Source organism: Gastrolobium bilobum, unplaced genomic scaffold, assembly GCF_033153095.1.
Source record: "Gastrolobium bilobum isolate Gb01-03AN ecotype WA unplaced genomic scaffold, APGP_CSIRO_Gbil_v1 utg60627, whole genome shotgun sequence".
Lineage (NCBI taxonomy): Eukaryota > Viridiplantae > Streptophyta > Magnoliopsida > Fabales > Fabaceae > Gastrolobium > Gastrolobium bilobum.
Window position 1 is genome coordinate 6,710 of NW_026898981.1, and position 16,786 is coordinate 23,495.

Consider the following 16,786-nt stretch of genomic DNA (forward strand, 5'->3'; position numbering starts at 1 on the left):
TTAGCACTCCTATCATTCTCTGTGATAACTCGAGCACTGTATCTCTGTCACATAACCCTGTCCTTCATGCCAGAACTAAGCATATGGAATTGGATATTTTCTTTGTTAGAGAGCGTGTTCTTGCTAAGGAAATACAAGTCTGCCACATTCCAGCCTGTGATCAAGTTGCTGACACACTCACCAATAGCTTATCTGCCTCACGGTTTGCTGTGTTGAGAGATAAACTCAGTGTGGTGGATTCTCGTTGTTATCTCCATCTACCCTGAGTTTGAGGGGGCCATAATAGAGTAGGAAATTGTACAGCTGTACTTAGGGTCACACCTGTACTCAGGGTCATTTATGTAAATAGCTTAATGCATCAGTTTAGTAAATTGAATAGATGACATGTCACAAACACAAGCTCTATAAAGAGCACTCGTGTACTGTTTTTGAGCATGATGAAATAATATGAGCCATTCATTCTTTCACACTCTCTCTCTTGCTCTTGCTCTTGCCTTCTCTCGTTCCTCTCTTTGATTTCTCCGAATAACATAGTTCATTCTTTAATGAACACTAGTATAAAAAAAATTTGAATGTAAACTTTCCTTCGTTGCTCATTTGGATAATCTTCTTGAGAAATAGAAACGCATTTAAGGGTGCTATAAAAGAAAAAGTTTTATTTTTTGATATGTTAAAGAGTGAAGACTAACAATGCTAAAATAATAATTAATAACAAAAATTGATATTAATGAAACACAAATTATATATTTAAAGTATCTGCGACGAAGTCCAGCAGTAACAAATCATTATTTACCCAAAACTATATAACCATATCTCTCCAAAATAATCGAACAAAACGGAGAGAGGGACTTTGAATAAAAATCTGGATTATAAGTTCTTAGGGGAAAATGAATTAAGGACCATGAAAAATCGCTAGAAAAATCAGGGACCTTAGGATCCCCAGAAAACAACTATGAGCTGCATGACTCTATGAAGAAATAAACAACTATTGTTGCTTGCACTGTGCAGGACGCTCACCCTGCTGCTGAACACCACCAGCTTTTCCACTCTTCTGAAATGTCCATAATCATGCCAAATAAAGACAATATTAATTATAAAGCATTAAGATTATGGAAATTGAAAATATTTGACACCAAATGACAGGTGAAAACAAAAGCATTTATCTGGGTTTAAACCTTAAATAATACATAAACAAACAAAAACTAATATTATACCTTATTTTTAGTCTTATTGTATTCCTCTTCCTTGTGAAGACTCTTCATCATCCTCCCAATTTCTATCCCAGCACCTTATGCTTATTTTTTCCACGGACTTTTCACAGCACAACATGTTTATCAATCACAGATTTCCTTTGTCTAGCAAGGTGTCTCCGAATTCGGCATCAAAACTGTAACACAAAAAATAGCTCGTGTGTCAGTATACTATATTAATAATATAGAATATATGAATAATATAAACAATTCACCCAATAAAGTAAAGGTGTTCGCGGTCTGGATTGGATCAGTTTTGGAAGCAAAAGTCATCCGATCCAATCCCTTCGGTTTGATCATGTAATCATCCATTCGGTATGGATTTTTTTCAAATCTGATCCGATCCAATCCAATTTTTTTCGGTTTGAATTGGATCGGTCTTCGATTTTTTGAAAATCCTAAAATTTGTTTCATGGTTATTGTGCAAATAACATCTTTTGTATAATAGGCTTCATAACTTTTTTTTTGAAATAGAAAAGCATCAGTAAACAATAATATAATTTTTTTTGGACAATGAGATATGAAGCTCTACACAGATTAAATTTTGTTGATGAGATGTGACTAGGTTTTTTCTTGGGTTTAATTGATGGGTTAATGGGTATTGGATTTAGAAATTGTTGGACTATAATTGGGGAAAAAATCCAAGTAAGTAGAGAGAAATTAATATATTAGATCGGTTTTCATCAACCCATCCGAAAACTGATCCAATCCAATTAAAATTTACGATTTTTTCGGTTCTCGATTTTTCGGTTTTCGGTTTATTCAGTTATCGGTTTTCGGTTCGGTTACAGCAGTTTGAATCAGTTTGAATCGATTGATGAATACTCCTACAATATAATACATAACAATGAATATGGGAGATCAATAAACATGAAGTAGAAAACTATAAGCATGCAAATAATGAGTAAGATTATGCAAAAGAACAGCTTGAGAAGACGAAGAAGATTAACAGATAGAAACAAAAGAAATATGTGTACAAAAGGTGATTATTAAAGGAAAATATGTAGCAACACGTATCCTACTTATACATGTGCGAAATACTAAATTCGTTTAAATTAATTTTTTTTGTATTAAAACTTATTTTTTAAAGCTTCTAACAATTAATAGGCTTAATAATTATCATGTAGAAAATAGTGGGAACAATTAATAGGCTTAACAATGGAACAATTAATAGGCTTAAAAATTATCCATGTAGAAAGTAACGGGAACAATTAATAGGTTTAACAATAAACCATGCAGAAAGTAGTGAGAATTTAATATAGCTGGACCTCACTAAGAGAATGCTCCTCTTTTTTTCCCACCTATGAAGTTTGAATTTTGATTTTGAAAAATTACCTAAAGTAGAAACATTTTAAATTGCCAGTGTGAACGTAATAGTAAAATTGAAGGAGAAAGTGACACGTCATCAAGTTTTTCAATGTTGTTTACGCCTTTTATATATTAACTAGTGAATTACCCGTGCCGATGCACGGGAAAAAAAATTGGTTTGTTTGGCATGGTGGGTCGGCCCTCCGGGCCGAACTCATTTTGTCAGTATTTCAAAGGTCCCAAACAGTCATTTTTTTAAATAACAAAACAGTCATTCATTGTTACATTAAAAATAGGAAAGAAAATAGGATAATAAAGGTCATATCTTTGAAGATAGATAAGGAAAAGAGACGCGAATAAACAGTCATTTTTTTTTGTCTTTACCTGTACCATACAACGAAGTTATATCTTTGAAGAAAGAACCCAATATACTATAGCAGTCTTTGAAATACTCCCTTGTAAACTATATTAAGGGTACTATTGTATTCTTTAAAAAATGTAAAGTTTTTGAATTAAACTGATTAAAGATTAAAAAAACAAAACGATTAGAACCTACTTACATTCGGTTCAGTTAAAAAATAAACAGAGATGTAAACAAAGGAAATTGAAGTTAATAAGGTTAATATAATTAAAGTTAAAATTTGTAGCTTGTGATGTTAAGATGAGTACGGATATTGTGTTTGTTTGGAAAACAAAAGAAATACTTGAATTCCAGTTATTAACGTTAATAAAAATAAAAGAGTGAATTATATCCCTTACACAAACAATGAATTATTTTTTTTCTTAAAAAGAAAAGCGCAAACGAATACATTAATAAACACCACGTAACATTTTGTTTTTGTTGTACTCAACATAGCAAAACATCACAAACTTGGACATTTAAAAAACGTAAGTTACAAAAGATGAAAACACTTAAAGATGTAACTCCAACAAAAAAAATGTCTATGCAAGAGTTTGTCAAATAAACATCATGTCCCAAGACGCAAAATAACACTCTTCAGTCACAGCAGCCCAATCTACAGCGTACTCTCATCTGCCTCTGCATCAAATCTATTTAAAAAATAAAGAAAAAAATAAATTATCATTGTTTTCGCTTCGCGTAAGAAAAAATACATATAAACACAAATGAATTTTAAATAAAAATATAAGAACCACAGTACGTAACTCCTTTTCAAGCTTTATTTTCTTTGTCGGCCGAACAGCTGAAAATTTAAATTCTCCAGCAATGGAATCATGAGAAGTGAGCACAGGTGTCAACATCGTCAGAGAGACATCACTAACGTCAGCACTGTCACAGGTCTGACTTTCAACATCCTGTGTTTTTTTTTTGTTTTTTTTTTCATATGAAAAAGGTATGTCAAATATGTATTTATATATTTTTAATAACATGAATCTAAATCGAATTCATAGCTCACCGCAGCCTTTTCCAGTTCCGACGAATTTACTTCATTTTCGCGTGCATTATCGAAATTTGCTTCATTTTGTATTTGTTATCCCGACCTTACCTATTGAGTTAAAAGGTTCAGATAAACATTGAATACAGAAGCAAAATTAATTAAAATAACGTGCATAAAAACTGATTATAAAAGCAAAAATTAAAACAACGTTGTTTGGAAAAAAACATACCTCTAAAACACTTAATCCTTCCCAGTTGGACTATCAGGACGTTATGAGGATCGTCGTTGTCTGCCAAAAAAGATTGGACCTCATCCACATAATGCTCCCACAAAGTGCACTCAAACTTATGACCCCTACACGTGAGTTGCAGCAAGCACAACGTTAATACGCGTAAAATATAAGCTAACAGAGCTGGACAAAAATTATTCATTTAACTAAACATTTGTAAGTACCTCAGGTCGTCAAGCTCCAACACCACCATTTTTGTCTTCCTACCAGAAACCACACGATCACAAACTTTCCCAATTCCTGAGATTAAACCAATGACGTCTACAAAAAAAAATGCAGCAAAGAGTTTGTGAAAAAAATTATGCAATAATAAAAAACGAATACAGAAACACAAAAAACACAGTTAATGAAAAAAATAATGATACAGAATAAGATTACTCGTGACAAAACATTAAAAACAAAAACTATAATCGCAAAGAGTTTAAAAATAAGGAAATAGTCATGATACAGAATAAACCAATGACGTTTAAAAATTAAAAAAGGCAGCAAAGAGTATGGGAAAAAAATAAAACCCGCAATAATTAAAAAAAGGATAACAGTGAGGAAGAATCTATTACCGACTAAATAAGGGGAGTCAGACGTTTCTTTCTCAATGATGTTATAATCAACAAAATCAAAATCACTCGCACAAATATCAGAAACAACAATCGATTTAACATTAGTCCTCAAGTTGAAAGACAAACGATACTGATGCTTGGTTGGCCTAAACACATCGCTATTGAATCCAACTCCAATTTTTTTTATAAAATAACACTCTCCTTCGTTGATTTTATTCCGCACCTGCAAGGTACCTTTGACAGTGGCGTGGATCCTACCACCCTACAAAAGAATGGAGCCAACTTATGTCAACAACGTTAACTAAAATGATCAAAACAAAGATGGAAGATTTTTAAAACACAGAACACAACCTGTTCATCCAATAAAACCATTTCAAGATTGTCCTCCAAATTTTTACGCTGAAAGTTAGGAACTTTCCAAGTCCGAACCACCTTCACCTTAATCCTCCAGTCCTCCTTGGCAGGATTAACATCCTTCAGAAAATCATATTTTGAACTCATATCTTGTGTAAGAAGAAAAAACAGAGAAGCAATCACCGACGTTGAAGAATAATGCGTATCAGGAATTGTATAAATGAGAGTGATTTATAGTTTTTGAATTGTCTTCTTTAAAAAATGTGAAGTTTTTGAATTAAACTGAATAAAGATTTAAAAAACAAATATAACGACAAAAGAGTGATTCAGTAGTCATAAATGAGATTTTCATGGAATAAAACAGTCATTTGTTTTAATAACAATGAATATCCCTTTTTTTTCAAAAAACGTAAAGATTTGAATTAAACTCAATAAAGGTTAAAAAAAACGATTAGATTACATGATAACCATCAATTATTTAAAAAACAAAGATGACGACAAAAGAGTGATTCAGTAGTTATAAATGAGATTTTCATGGAATAAAACAGAAGTTTTTTCTAATAACAAAACACTCATTCCTGATTCTTTGCTATGCATATCCCATTTTTTAATATTCATTGATTATTTAAAAAACAAAGATAACGACAAAGAGTGATTAAGTAGTTATAAATCAATGAATATCCCGTTTTTTAACAGTCATTTCATGGAATAAAACAGTCATTTGTTTTAATAACAATGAATATCCTGTTTTTGAATTAAACTGAATAAAGGTTAAAAAAACGATTAGATTACATGATCAACATCAATTATTTAAAAAACAAAGATGACGACAAAGAGTGATTTAGTAGTTATAAATCAATGAATAAGCAATCTTGACCATTGATTTAAAGTAACAAATCCTGTCAATTGAAAATATAATTCTTTTTTGTATTTATTATATTCACCGATTTACCATTAAAGGAAACTTTTTTAAATGTTGTAGTGTGAACACATTGGTGAAATTGAACCACAGTGCGACACGTCAGCAAGGTTTCCACAGAATGGAATTCCTTTATAATATAAGATAGATATTGTGGTGAAGTAAGAAGGACATAAAATAGGAAATCAAAAGTAATCAATTGGTAGAAAGGGAGTTTAGTAAATGAAAAGAAAATGACCTTGATTTGATATCTATATTTTATTTTTGGAAGGAGTTTAAATATTTTCATCTCTTATCTTTCATGTATTTTGTATTAGTCTTATAATCGGTTCAAAGAATTAAAGCTTATAAATATATTAAGAGAAGCTAACCCGCCTCAAAAAAAAATAATTAGAATTAAGTAAGTAAAAAAAAAAGAAAAAAGAAAAAATTAGGAATAACAGGTACAATAGGTGCGGCTAGGGGTGTAAATGGGCCAGGCTGGCCCAGCCCAGCCTACGGCCCGACCTACATTGAGCCCAGCCCAGGCCCGGCCTTTCAGAAAAGTAGAGTAGGCTTAGGCTTATAAAAAAGCTTTTTTAATAAATAGGCCATAGGCCAATTTTGTTAAGCCCGGACTACAGCTTTGTAGGCTGGCCTATTTAATTTATTAAAATAAAATAATAAAATAATAATTATTTTATGTGGCAAAGACACAAAGTACCAAATACCAATATCTCTTACTTTTTGTGCTATTTTATTTTTATGAAAGGAAAACTTGTTTAATGTCTCCAAATTTTACATGCTGTTTGCAGCTTAATACCATGGAGCAATGGGTACCTTGCTGGATTATGATGTTACTGATGAAGATCTTTCAATAATACTCTTCTTTCCCTTGTCTTGATGGTGGTTTAAAGATTTTTAGATGAATGACATTCTTTTGTAGACTTTATTTCAGCATCCAGTAATTGTATTTTTCTTATTTTTCCTATTTTTCCCATTTCTTTGACTCTATTCCTCTATGATATAGATTCTAGAGCTGAGGTATTATGTTGACTCTTTCTTGTTTGTCATTTTTTTCTTATGAGAAATACTAGTGCATGCATGAATAAAACTTTCTTTGCTCTATAAAATTATTTTTTTTGCTTAGTATATATAGTGGGAGGCCTACTAGGCCTGTAGGCCATGTCAGGTTTTCTTATTTTTGAAAATGGGCCGGACTTGGACAACAAATAAAGCCTTTAATAGGCCAGTAGGCGCCAAATAGACTAAATTCTTTTTGACGTAGGCTTGGGCCAGGATAGCCAAAGCCCAGCCCGGCCCAGCCCGTTTACACGTGCGGCTTTCGTGGCTTTTTGGGAACAAGTACAAAGTAGCTCCCTCTTTCTCAATGTTGACAATGACGTTTAAACTTAAAATAGTGTTACTCCGCCTGTAACCCTAAAACATAACCGTCGTTTTTGCGAAAACCCAACATCCTTAACCTCAACATCGATTTGATTTTTTCTCACTCTCTTTCTGGATTCTTCGCTGCCGAACTGAGGTTCTTTCTCTCTCTCTCTCATCCTTCATTTCATTTTCTTTTTTGTAATTAATCCCTCTTTGTTGATTTTACTGATAAAGATCTGAAATAAACTGTGTTTTTTAATCTGAGCCATATTCTACGTTGCTGATGAAAGCTAGTAACTTCGCTTTATCTCACTTTATTCAAGATAAAATGATAAAAGAAAAAGAAAAAGAAATTATAGGGATCAGTAGCATTACCGGTTTGTTTTGCATCGAGTTTCGAATTTCGAAATTCAGCATCACAGTTGGATGACAATATATTGTTATTGATTCAGCCAAGTCACAAAAGAATTCTCTTTTGATATAGGATTGCTTTGAGTTTCTATTTTCTTTCTTTCTTTTATTTGTTTTAAACATTTGTGTTCTCACTTTTCAAATTCCTTTTTATTGCTTAAGATGTTAAGCAGTATTTTTATTTTTTGGATTGATGGTTCATTTAGGCCACTGTTTAGGGATCAGTGGATTTTGAAACTTTGTTTGGCCATTGTGGGCTTATCTTTTGTTTCCACTGACTATTCTTCCAGGATTTTTAAGGGAAGGGACAGAAAGAAGATATGACAATCAATGAGAGTATTGAATCAATGGCATTGAACACAGGAATGGACCGGTAGGACAATAGTAGTTAAACACCATTGAAAGTATAGATACCACTGAGTGTTTCCTTGAGTGATCTTCAATTATTACATCTGTAGGAGGTGCATAGCCATCTAAAGATTCTTGATTGATGGATGTGGTAAATGATTTGCGTATGGAGCCTCCTGCTATAACCAGTTTGGGATGTTCTTTAACAAGTGCAGAGGAAGTAAATTCATCGCAGAAGCAGAAAAGGGCTAGAAAGGAGAAGAGACAAGGTAAAGCTGTTGAGCATAACAATAAAGGTTCTGATTTTTCACTGAATAATTCTTTACAGAAGACTGATGATACTATAAAGGATCCATTGCATGAGTCAAGTTCTCAGAGAATTGTAGAATTTAATTCGGAAAAGAAATATAAAAGAAGGAAAAGGAAAAAGACAGAACATAATGCTACGGAAAGCAATGCTAACTGTTGTGATGCTCCAGAGGATACTTTTTCATCAAAAACTTCTACACCTGCTTTGGATATGCTTTCGGAACATCCAATTGAAGATGTTTCTATTGATTCTGGAATGAGACAATCTTGCATAGAAATGGATAGTTGTCAGGGAGAAAATGAAGAAAAACAGCAGAATATTGCAGAAAACAGCAACAGAGTGTATGACGTTCAAGAATCAAGCTGTAGCGGCAATTCAGTTGTATCAAATGCTAAGTTTTTTGCAGAAGAGTCTGTATTAGAAGCTGTAAAATTGAACATAGAGCAAGGTATAAATTATAACAGTTGCAACCCTGCAGAAAAGAGTGGTTTTGTGAAGAATGTAAGTATGGAAAAGAAACATGATGATTACCCAGCAGTTTATCGCTTCTCTAATAAATTTCCGAATGTTAAAACCTATACAAGGAGAAAAATAGTCAATTCCAATAATGAGAGAAACAATAGTTTCACAAGTCCTGAAAATTGTAACGAGGAACCAATCATGCTGGATCATCACGAGGATGATTCACATAAATTTTCTGATGGACCATTGATGGTTGGCTTGTTGGAGAGAGAAAAAAAACTTTCAAGGGATGAAGTTACCTCACACAGTGGAGCTGCAGCTAAGGAAATGAAGTTGATGACAGAGGGCATTTCTGAGCAAAGATTTATGACTACATCTTCCGTAGTAGACACTCCTTTGGTGAGACATGAAGAAACAAATGATAAATTGCTAGATCAGACTGAGATTACAAGAAATGATCCGTGTTGTGCAGGTGATGTTTCTGATATAAGCTTAGTCAACGAAAAAGATGTTCATTCAAAGATTTCACAATTCTCACTTGACAAAACTAATAGTTACAACACAAAGAAAAAGCTTCTCATCCTTGATGTGAATGGACTGCTTGCTGATTTTGTCAGCTACGTTCCTAGAGGATATCGGGAACCTGATTTTTCGCTTACAAGGAGAAATGGTAACATGATCAAATATCACGTTTCCTCATTCTGTACATGTCATATCTTGACATATATGTTTTGCTTTTTGCAGTTTACAAGAGGCCCTTCTGTGATGATTTTCTGAAGTTTTGCTTTGACAGATTTCATGTGGGTGTTTGGTCATCTAGAGCCAAGTATTTGCCAATCTATGACTGATCTTATCTCATTGCTTATTAGTTTGACTTAGGTTTAAGATGCAATAATGGACCAATTTATATTTCAGCAATAGAAAAATGGGCTTTATACATTTATTCTTACTGTACCTTGATGCTTGTATATTATTATTTGCAGGAGTAATGTTGATAAAGTAGTCGAATTTCTTATGGGCAAATCTGCATCCAAACTGCTCTTTTCTTGGGTAATCTATTCTAAATCCTCTTGAATTCTTAGCATAATTTTTAGGCCTTGTGGTTTGGTAAATAAATATGCAATGAATAATTTCTTTTTCTCAAGGTAGTCTTAGGATCTATCTTCTATCTAATTGTGCTGTATTAACATTTTTACTCTAAATGGCTTGTGTTGGATAGATGTTATGTGGTTATTAAAATTAATATATGTTTCCATTCCTTGCATTGAGTGATGGGAAGTCGTGGTGATCAACAAAATATTGCAATATTGTGTCACTTATTTAATTTCCCTCAAGAGTTAGTATTTCATGTTTCTGCTCACTTACATACCTTCTCTTGTGGAGGATTTTTCATATCATTAATTATAGGTAAGGCAACCCACCATAGACCCTTCTCTGGACCCTGTGCATAACAGGAGCTTTATAGCTCGAGGCTTCCCTTTTTTATTACCCAACAGAAGCTACCTTGTAGTTCGATTTTTTGTTCATTTGAATTGTATACTTGAATTTCACTTTAGGCAAAATGGAATTGGATTGATATTATAGATTTTAATTGCTTTCTAGGGAAATGTTTTGTTTTTCATGCCATCATAAAAGATGCAGTTGTAAATAATTGTTGTTATCAATTCACTCCTCTTTGGAATTTCTCTAGACGCCATTGAATCTTTCTATATTGTTTTATGTAGAATCAGTCCCACTGTACTATGACAGAATTTAGTACTGTTGAGAATAGAAACAAGCCCCTTGTGTTGAAGGAACTTAGAAAGTTGTGGGAAAAGGTGGAACCTGGTCTTCCGTGGGAGAAGGGAGAGTTTAATGAGTCAAACACATTATTATTGGATGACTCCCCTTACAAGGCACTAGTGAATCCTGTAAGCTCTATTGTTTGGTTTTCCTTTCATGCAACAAGCTTTACTTTCTTTTGTTATATCGTTTTCACCTATTTTGTCAATTCACATTTGCAAATTATTTTCAGATGTACACAGCTATATTTCCTTATTCTTACCACTATTACGATAGTACAGACTCATCATTAGGTGAGATCTCCTCACACCTTATATTTCTTTTAAGATTGTTAGCTTTATTTCCATTGATTGATATATTCAAAGTCGTTTTTTATATCTTAAATGCTCTTAAGCATATTGATGTGCCTTTAAGATTGTGTCTTAATAATTCATGTTAACCCATATAATCTTTCACTGAATCCTGCATTTTAACCTATCTCATTCTTGTTTACTGTTCACAGGACCTGGAGGTGATCTTCGGGTTTATTTAGAAGGGCTGGCTATGGCTGAGAATGTCCAAGAGTATGTGTCATCGAATCCATTTGGCCAACGCCCAATAAGAGAAACAAATCCATCTTGGCGTTATTATCGTAAAGTTATAGAAGCAGTTAAATGCGAACAAAGTGGTAGGTCCACATCACCAGGTAGGAAGCAAACTGCTTACCAAAGAATGCAGGATGAAGGCTCTCCAGGTGGGGAGCGAACTGCTTATCGAAGAATGCAGAATGAAGGCTCTCCAGGTGGGGAGCGAACTGCTTACCGAAGAATGCAGAATGAAGGCTCTTGAGACTATTTTCATTCATATTGATGCAAGGGGTGCCTTTTTTTTGTCACTCTAATCATTGAAATGCTGTTGAGTTTTGGTTGGTAAGGTGAAATAGATTAGTTATATGCATACCTGCTATCTAAGCCAGACAAGGGTAGTACTCGGACTGTATTGTGCTTATCTTTCTTTACCCTTCTTCATAGGTTTATTAGCTCAATTAATGAAAATTTTGAAAATTAATGTCAAAATATCATGTCAATTATTAATTGAAATACTGTTATATGTTTCAAAATATCATGTGAATTATTAATTGAAAATTAATGTCAAAATATCATGTCTGAAATATTGGTATCAGTTGTGTTGGTGCAATTTGCATATTGTTCAGTCTAGATCACATAAATGCAGTGTTGTAAAACCCGAACCGGACCGGCCGGTTCAACCTGGAAACCGGTAAACCGGTCATGTGGCCGGTCCGGGTAACCTGAAAGACCGGACATGCTAAACAACCGGTATAACTCGTGCAACTCGACCGGGTTTTTTAAAAACCGGTGACCCACTGGGTCACCGAGTCGGACCGGAGATGAAAATGAAGAAAAGAAGAAAAGAAAGGAGATGAAACGAAAGAGATGAGCAGAGGACACAGATCTTGATGAAAATGAAGAAAAGAAAAAATGAGTTACACAACAAAAAGAAGCAAACACTATCTACATATTCTTGTTGCCATATTCATCCATAATAGCCTCACATACTTCTCCTTTTCTTATGGCGGACAGATCCATGGTGTTTGGCCATTTCTTTTTCTTGTTACTGCTTTTGCCATCATCATCTACAAACAAAAAACGAAGTAGAATGAGACAAAAAAAAAAAAAAAAACTCTCAGATGAATAGTTAAGTAGTGAAAAGGTAAAATGAAAGAGATGAAATGAAGTTTTTAGAAAAAATAAAAAATAAAAAAAGAGATGAAACGAAAGAGATGAACAGCCGTATAGAAGAGATGAAATGAAAGGTGTGAAATATAAATATAAATAGGTGAAAAGAAGTATAATTTTAATTTTCAAAAAAAGAAGTATAATTTTATTAATATATTTTTAAAATTTTGAATTTTAAAAATTAGTTTTAAAATTATCCTAATACAGAATTATTAACATATAATTATTTCTTTTACATTATATGTAGTTATCACATATGATTTTTTTATTCACACAAAAATATATATGTTTGCATCCCTGTATAATATATTTGGGAAAAATGTTTCTGGAGTTAATGCAGATAACTTATCTGCATTTATTTCCAAAACGACATCGTTTTGATATTGAAATCTTAAAAAATTATAAATATAAAGACTATTATAACCCTGAAATAAATTAAAATTACAAAAATATCATGATTTCCGTCCCAAAACGACGTCGTATTGACTTACTGCAGATAAGTTATCTGCAGTAACTGCAGAAAAAACGAACCCAATATATTTTTATATATATATGTGTATACTTTTATGTATTTATTATAAAATATAAATTTTTATGTATTAAGCCGAGTCATGCGGTTCAACCTGTGACCCACTGGTTGAACCAGTGACCCACTATCCCGGCCGGTTCAATCACTGGGCCGGGTCTGATAACATAATGTTTAGCCTATGGCTAGTAAGTCTAGGGTTGGCAAAATAGGTCAACTTGACTAAACCCGATCCAATCTGTGTTCAATCCGAAAAAACGAGCCAGGTTAGGGTTGGTTCAAAAAAAAAAAAGTCAGAAAACTTAACCCAACCCGACCTGAGTCGGGTTAGGTTTAGCTCGCGGGTTGACTCGAAAAATAGGGAAATTTTTTTTTCATTAATGCTATTAACTTTTAAATTTTTCCCCTAAATTATATATTTATTCAGTAGAAAGACATTATATAGATAAATCATATTTAATATCTTTTTGTACATCCTCATAATTAGTAGTGCTTGAGTGTTTGAAATTTGGGCTTTAGGGTCTTTGAAATTTTAGTATTTAGGTTAAGGTTCCAGTGTTCCACACACTTTCACAGTTCCACTTTACTTTCTTTGTTTAATTAATTATTATTCTTATATATATATATTTAAAAAAAAAATAACCCGCGAGCTGACCTGTTAGACCTGCAGGTTGGCTTGATTTTTTTTTAGCGTGGATCGAGTCGAGCTGACTTGGGTTGTCAACTTATTCTGGCTAACCCAACCTGGCTCGTTTTAGTTGCCAGCCCTAAGTAGGTCAATATAGGATAAGGTACTCTCTGAGTTATCTATGAGTTAGATAGTTTGAGGTAGTAGATCACTGTACACAACTGATAATGATATTAGCCAATGGGGTGGTGTGTGTGCACAGTTACAACATAACAGTAAGAGAGATTAGGTCATATAACAGTAAGAGAGAGATTAGGTCATACCTATAGGCTTTGTTTCCTATTTATAGAGTTTACATGTGAATATAAGAGTTCTGGGTCTTTTCTGGTCTTTGGGCCTGATATGCTATTGTATAATTATCATGTATTTTCCCTTTATTGGGCTTTCAGATATATGGGCCTTGTATAGGTCCATAAAAACTGCTCCCAAGCCCGGTAGTTTGGTGTTCGGACTGCCTGGTTGATTTATAGAGGGTCGTTCATTACAATTATTGTTTTTAATTGTGATCAGGCTCAACCGGGTATCGAACATCTTGTTTCAATGTCTCCTCTTCAACCTTTTTAGTTGAAGCACTAGCTTATTCAGCTGAGATAACCATCCTACCTTTTCAAATAACTCAGGTATTCGAAATATTAGGATGTTTCTTTATCTCAGTTTTTATGCTTGATCGAGTTGAACATATCATCTTGAACGTACCACAGTTATACGCCATGATACAATTATTTTTTGTATCGACTCATTATATTTGCTTTTGGCATCTTTATCTCTTCCAGGCAATGATAACACCTTTATAGGTGTCTTCCTCTAATTGGTATAGCGTGCGTTGTAGGCCATCTACTGTCCTCAAGCCTTGCGCGCATCAGTGCAAATTGTCAGAACGTCTTTCAACCGTCCTATATTATCTTTACTTTTACCATTTTACCCCTACCTTTTCATTTCGTGGGCTCAACCGTTTTATTTCCTTTTCTTTTTTACATTCCTTCACATTCTCATTTCTTTACCTTCCAACATCATTTCTTTCTGAAGCTCTTCGTCTTCCCAGTTGGCTCTTTACCCTTCATCTTCTTCAAGCGCTTCATTCCTCATTTTCCTTAAACAGGTACTTCTTTGTCTTTTGAAGTGTTGGCTCTATTTCTTGTGATTTACTCTGTGTTCTCGACTTCATTTGCTACTATTTGCTTGCTTTGTTGCATCTCTAAACTTTGATTTCTGACTTGCTATTTCTTGAACATTCTAGTATATTTCTGAATTTTGGTGTTTATCTTCAAGTATGCTTCGTTCTGTATTCTATTTTCTGGGTATTTCTGAATTTTGAACTGTCATTGTAAAAGACTAATTGTATCCCATTCTTGCTCCACTTATAAACCCATTTTTAGTATGAGTGAGGAAAGTTCCAGAGGTAGGGGTAAATCAACTTGCCCTCGTGGTTTTGGTCGAAGTGATGAAATTAACGAGGAAGAGGAGAAGTTTATCCATAGTGTATCCCCAGGTTCAAAATTTCAATTTTGGGGTATCCCTCAAACTGAAGAGGAGAAAGCTGCAATGCTTAAGGGGTATCGAGGTGGAAAGGGCAAGATAAGATTAGCATCTCAACCCCCTTCAAGCCGAGGTCGTGGCTGAGGTAGAGGCTGTAGTTTTAAAATTGCAGGTCGGGACATTAGAACAATATTTATGAGCTTTTCTTCAAAGACGGCTGAACCGTAACCCTCCACTCAGCCTGTGAACAATCTCCTAATATTTGGTTAGCCTGGAACTTCTGGTGTTGTTGAGAATCCATCAACAGAGATTAGTACCTCATTACCAGTTACAAGAATGAGTTCGACAAATCCAAACTCGGAGCCTTGCTTTTCTTGTGTGTATTTAAGTTCTAAATTCATCGAGCAAGGAAATGATTTTAAGGCCGTTGTTGTCTTAGGTAGTTGCCCACATCAAGGGGGTAATCAGGAACCAGGTCCAATTTCTAATAAAAAAAGCCCCCTTATTGATGTCTCGAATGATACATCTAGCTCACCTGATAATGATTTCTTTAATTCAGGTATGTATATCCCTTGTTTTGATCTTCAAATTTTTCTGTTCTAGATTTTTATGGAATTATCTTCTGCAGAGTTAGAAGTCGAAGTCGCCCCTGTTGATCCAGGGCATCCATCTCCTAGTGCCGAGTTAATAGCTCGATATTCGTGGGTTACTAAAGAAGGCTTGAGCATAAGATCCGACCTAAGGGCATGTTTGGTGCATAGTATAGGATAAAGCCTGATAGTATAAGACCTGATAGTATAAAGCCTGATTGTATAAGACCTCATTGAATTTTAATACTATCCAGCGTTTGACACGGTATTGTATAAAATAATATATTGTATAGATAATATCATCTAGTATTTGGTAATGCACTGTATAATACTATATACGATAAAAATAAATATTTTTAATAAAAATATCCTTTAATAAAGAATTTATATAATTCTTCAAAAAATGTCATATGATATTGATTTTTATAAAAATTTATTGATCAGTGTGTCCATAATATAAATTAATATTTATAAAAATAAAAATATTCAATATTTTAAAAATTAATATATTGAAAAATTAATTTTTATTTTAATAGATTAATATTAAAATAATATATTAATTTTTGAGAATTACATTGGTCAACGATGTTAATACATCAATATCTTATCAGACCTTATCCCTCACCCTTAGGGCATGTTTGGTGCATAGTATAGGATAAGGCCTGATAGTATAAGACCTGATAGTATAAGGCCTGATTGTATAAGACCTGATTGAATTTTAATACTATCAAGCGTTTGACACGGTACTGTATAAAATAATATATTGTATAAGATAATATCATCTAGTATTTGGTAATGCACTGTATAATACTATATATGATAAAAATAAATATTTTTAATAAAAATATCCTTTAATAAATAATTTATATAATTCTTCAAAAAATGTCATATGATATTAATTTTTATAAAAATTTATTGATCAGTGTGTCCAAAATATAAATTAATTTTTATAAAAATAAAAATATTCAATATTCAATATTTTAAAAATTAATATATTGAAAAATCAATTTTTATT

General features: G+C 33.2%; 1 protein-coding gene across 2 annotated transcripts; it reads left to right on the forward strand.

Moving 5' to 3' along the window:
- Window positions 1–7,464: 7,464 nt before the first annotated feature.
- Window positions 7,465–11,812, forward strand: LOC133286068 (uncharacterized). Of its 2 annotated transcripts, XM_061483412.1 has the most exons (8): window positions 7,465–7,596; window positions 8,144–8,226; window positions 8,312–9,643; window positions 9,718–9,799; window positions 9,957–10,023; window positions 10,698–10,883; window positions 10,988–11,048; window positions 11,258–11,812. In XM_061483412.1, the coding sequence occupies exons 3-8, from the start codon at window positions 8,344–8,346 to the stop codon at window positions 11,581–11,583; spliced, it is 2,022 nt and encodes a 673-aa protein (XP_061339396.1). In that variant the 5' UTR covers window positions 7,465–7,596; window positions 8,144–8,226; window positions 8,312–8,343; the 3' UTR covers window positions 11,584–11,812. The 2 variants fall into 2 exon arrangements, with proteins under 2 accessions (XP_061339396.1, XP_061339397.1); XM_061483413.1 differs by having other exon boundaries at window positions 8,144–9,643; window positions 10,704–10,883.
- Window positions 11,813–16,786: the final 4,974 nt, after the last annotated feature.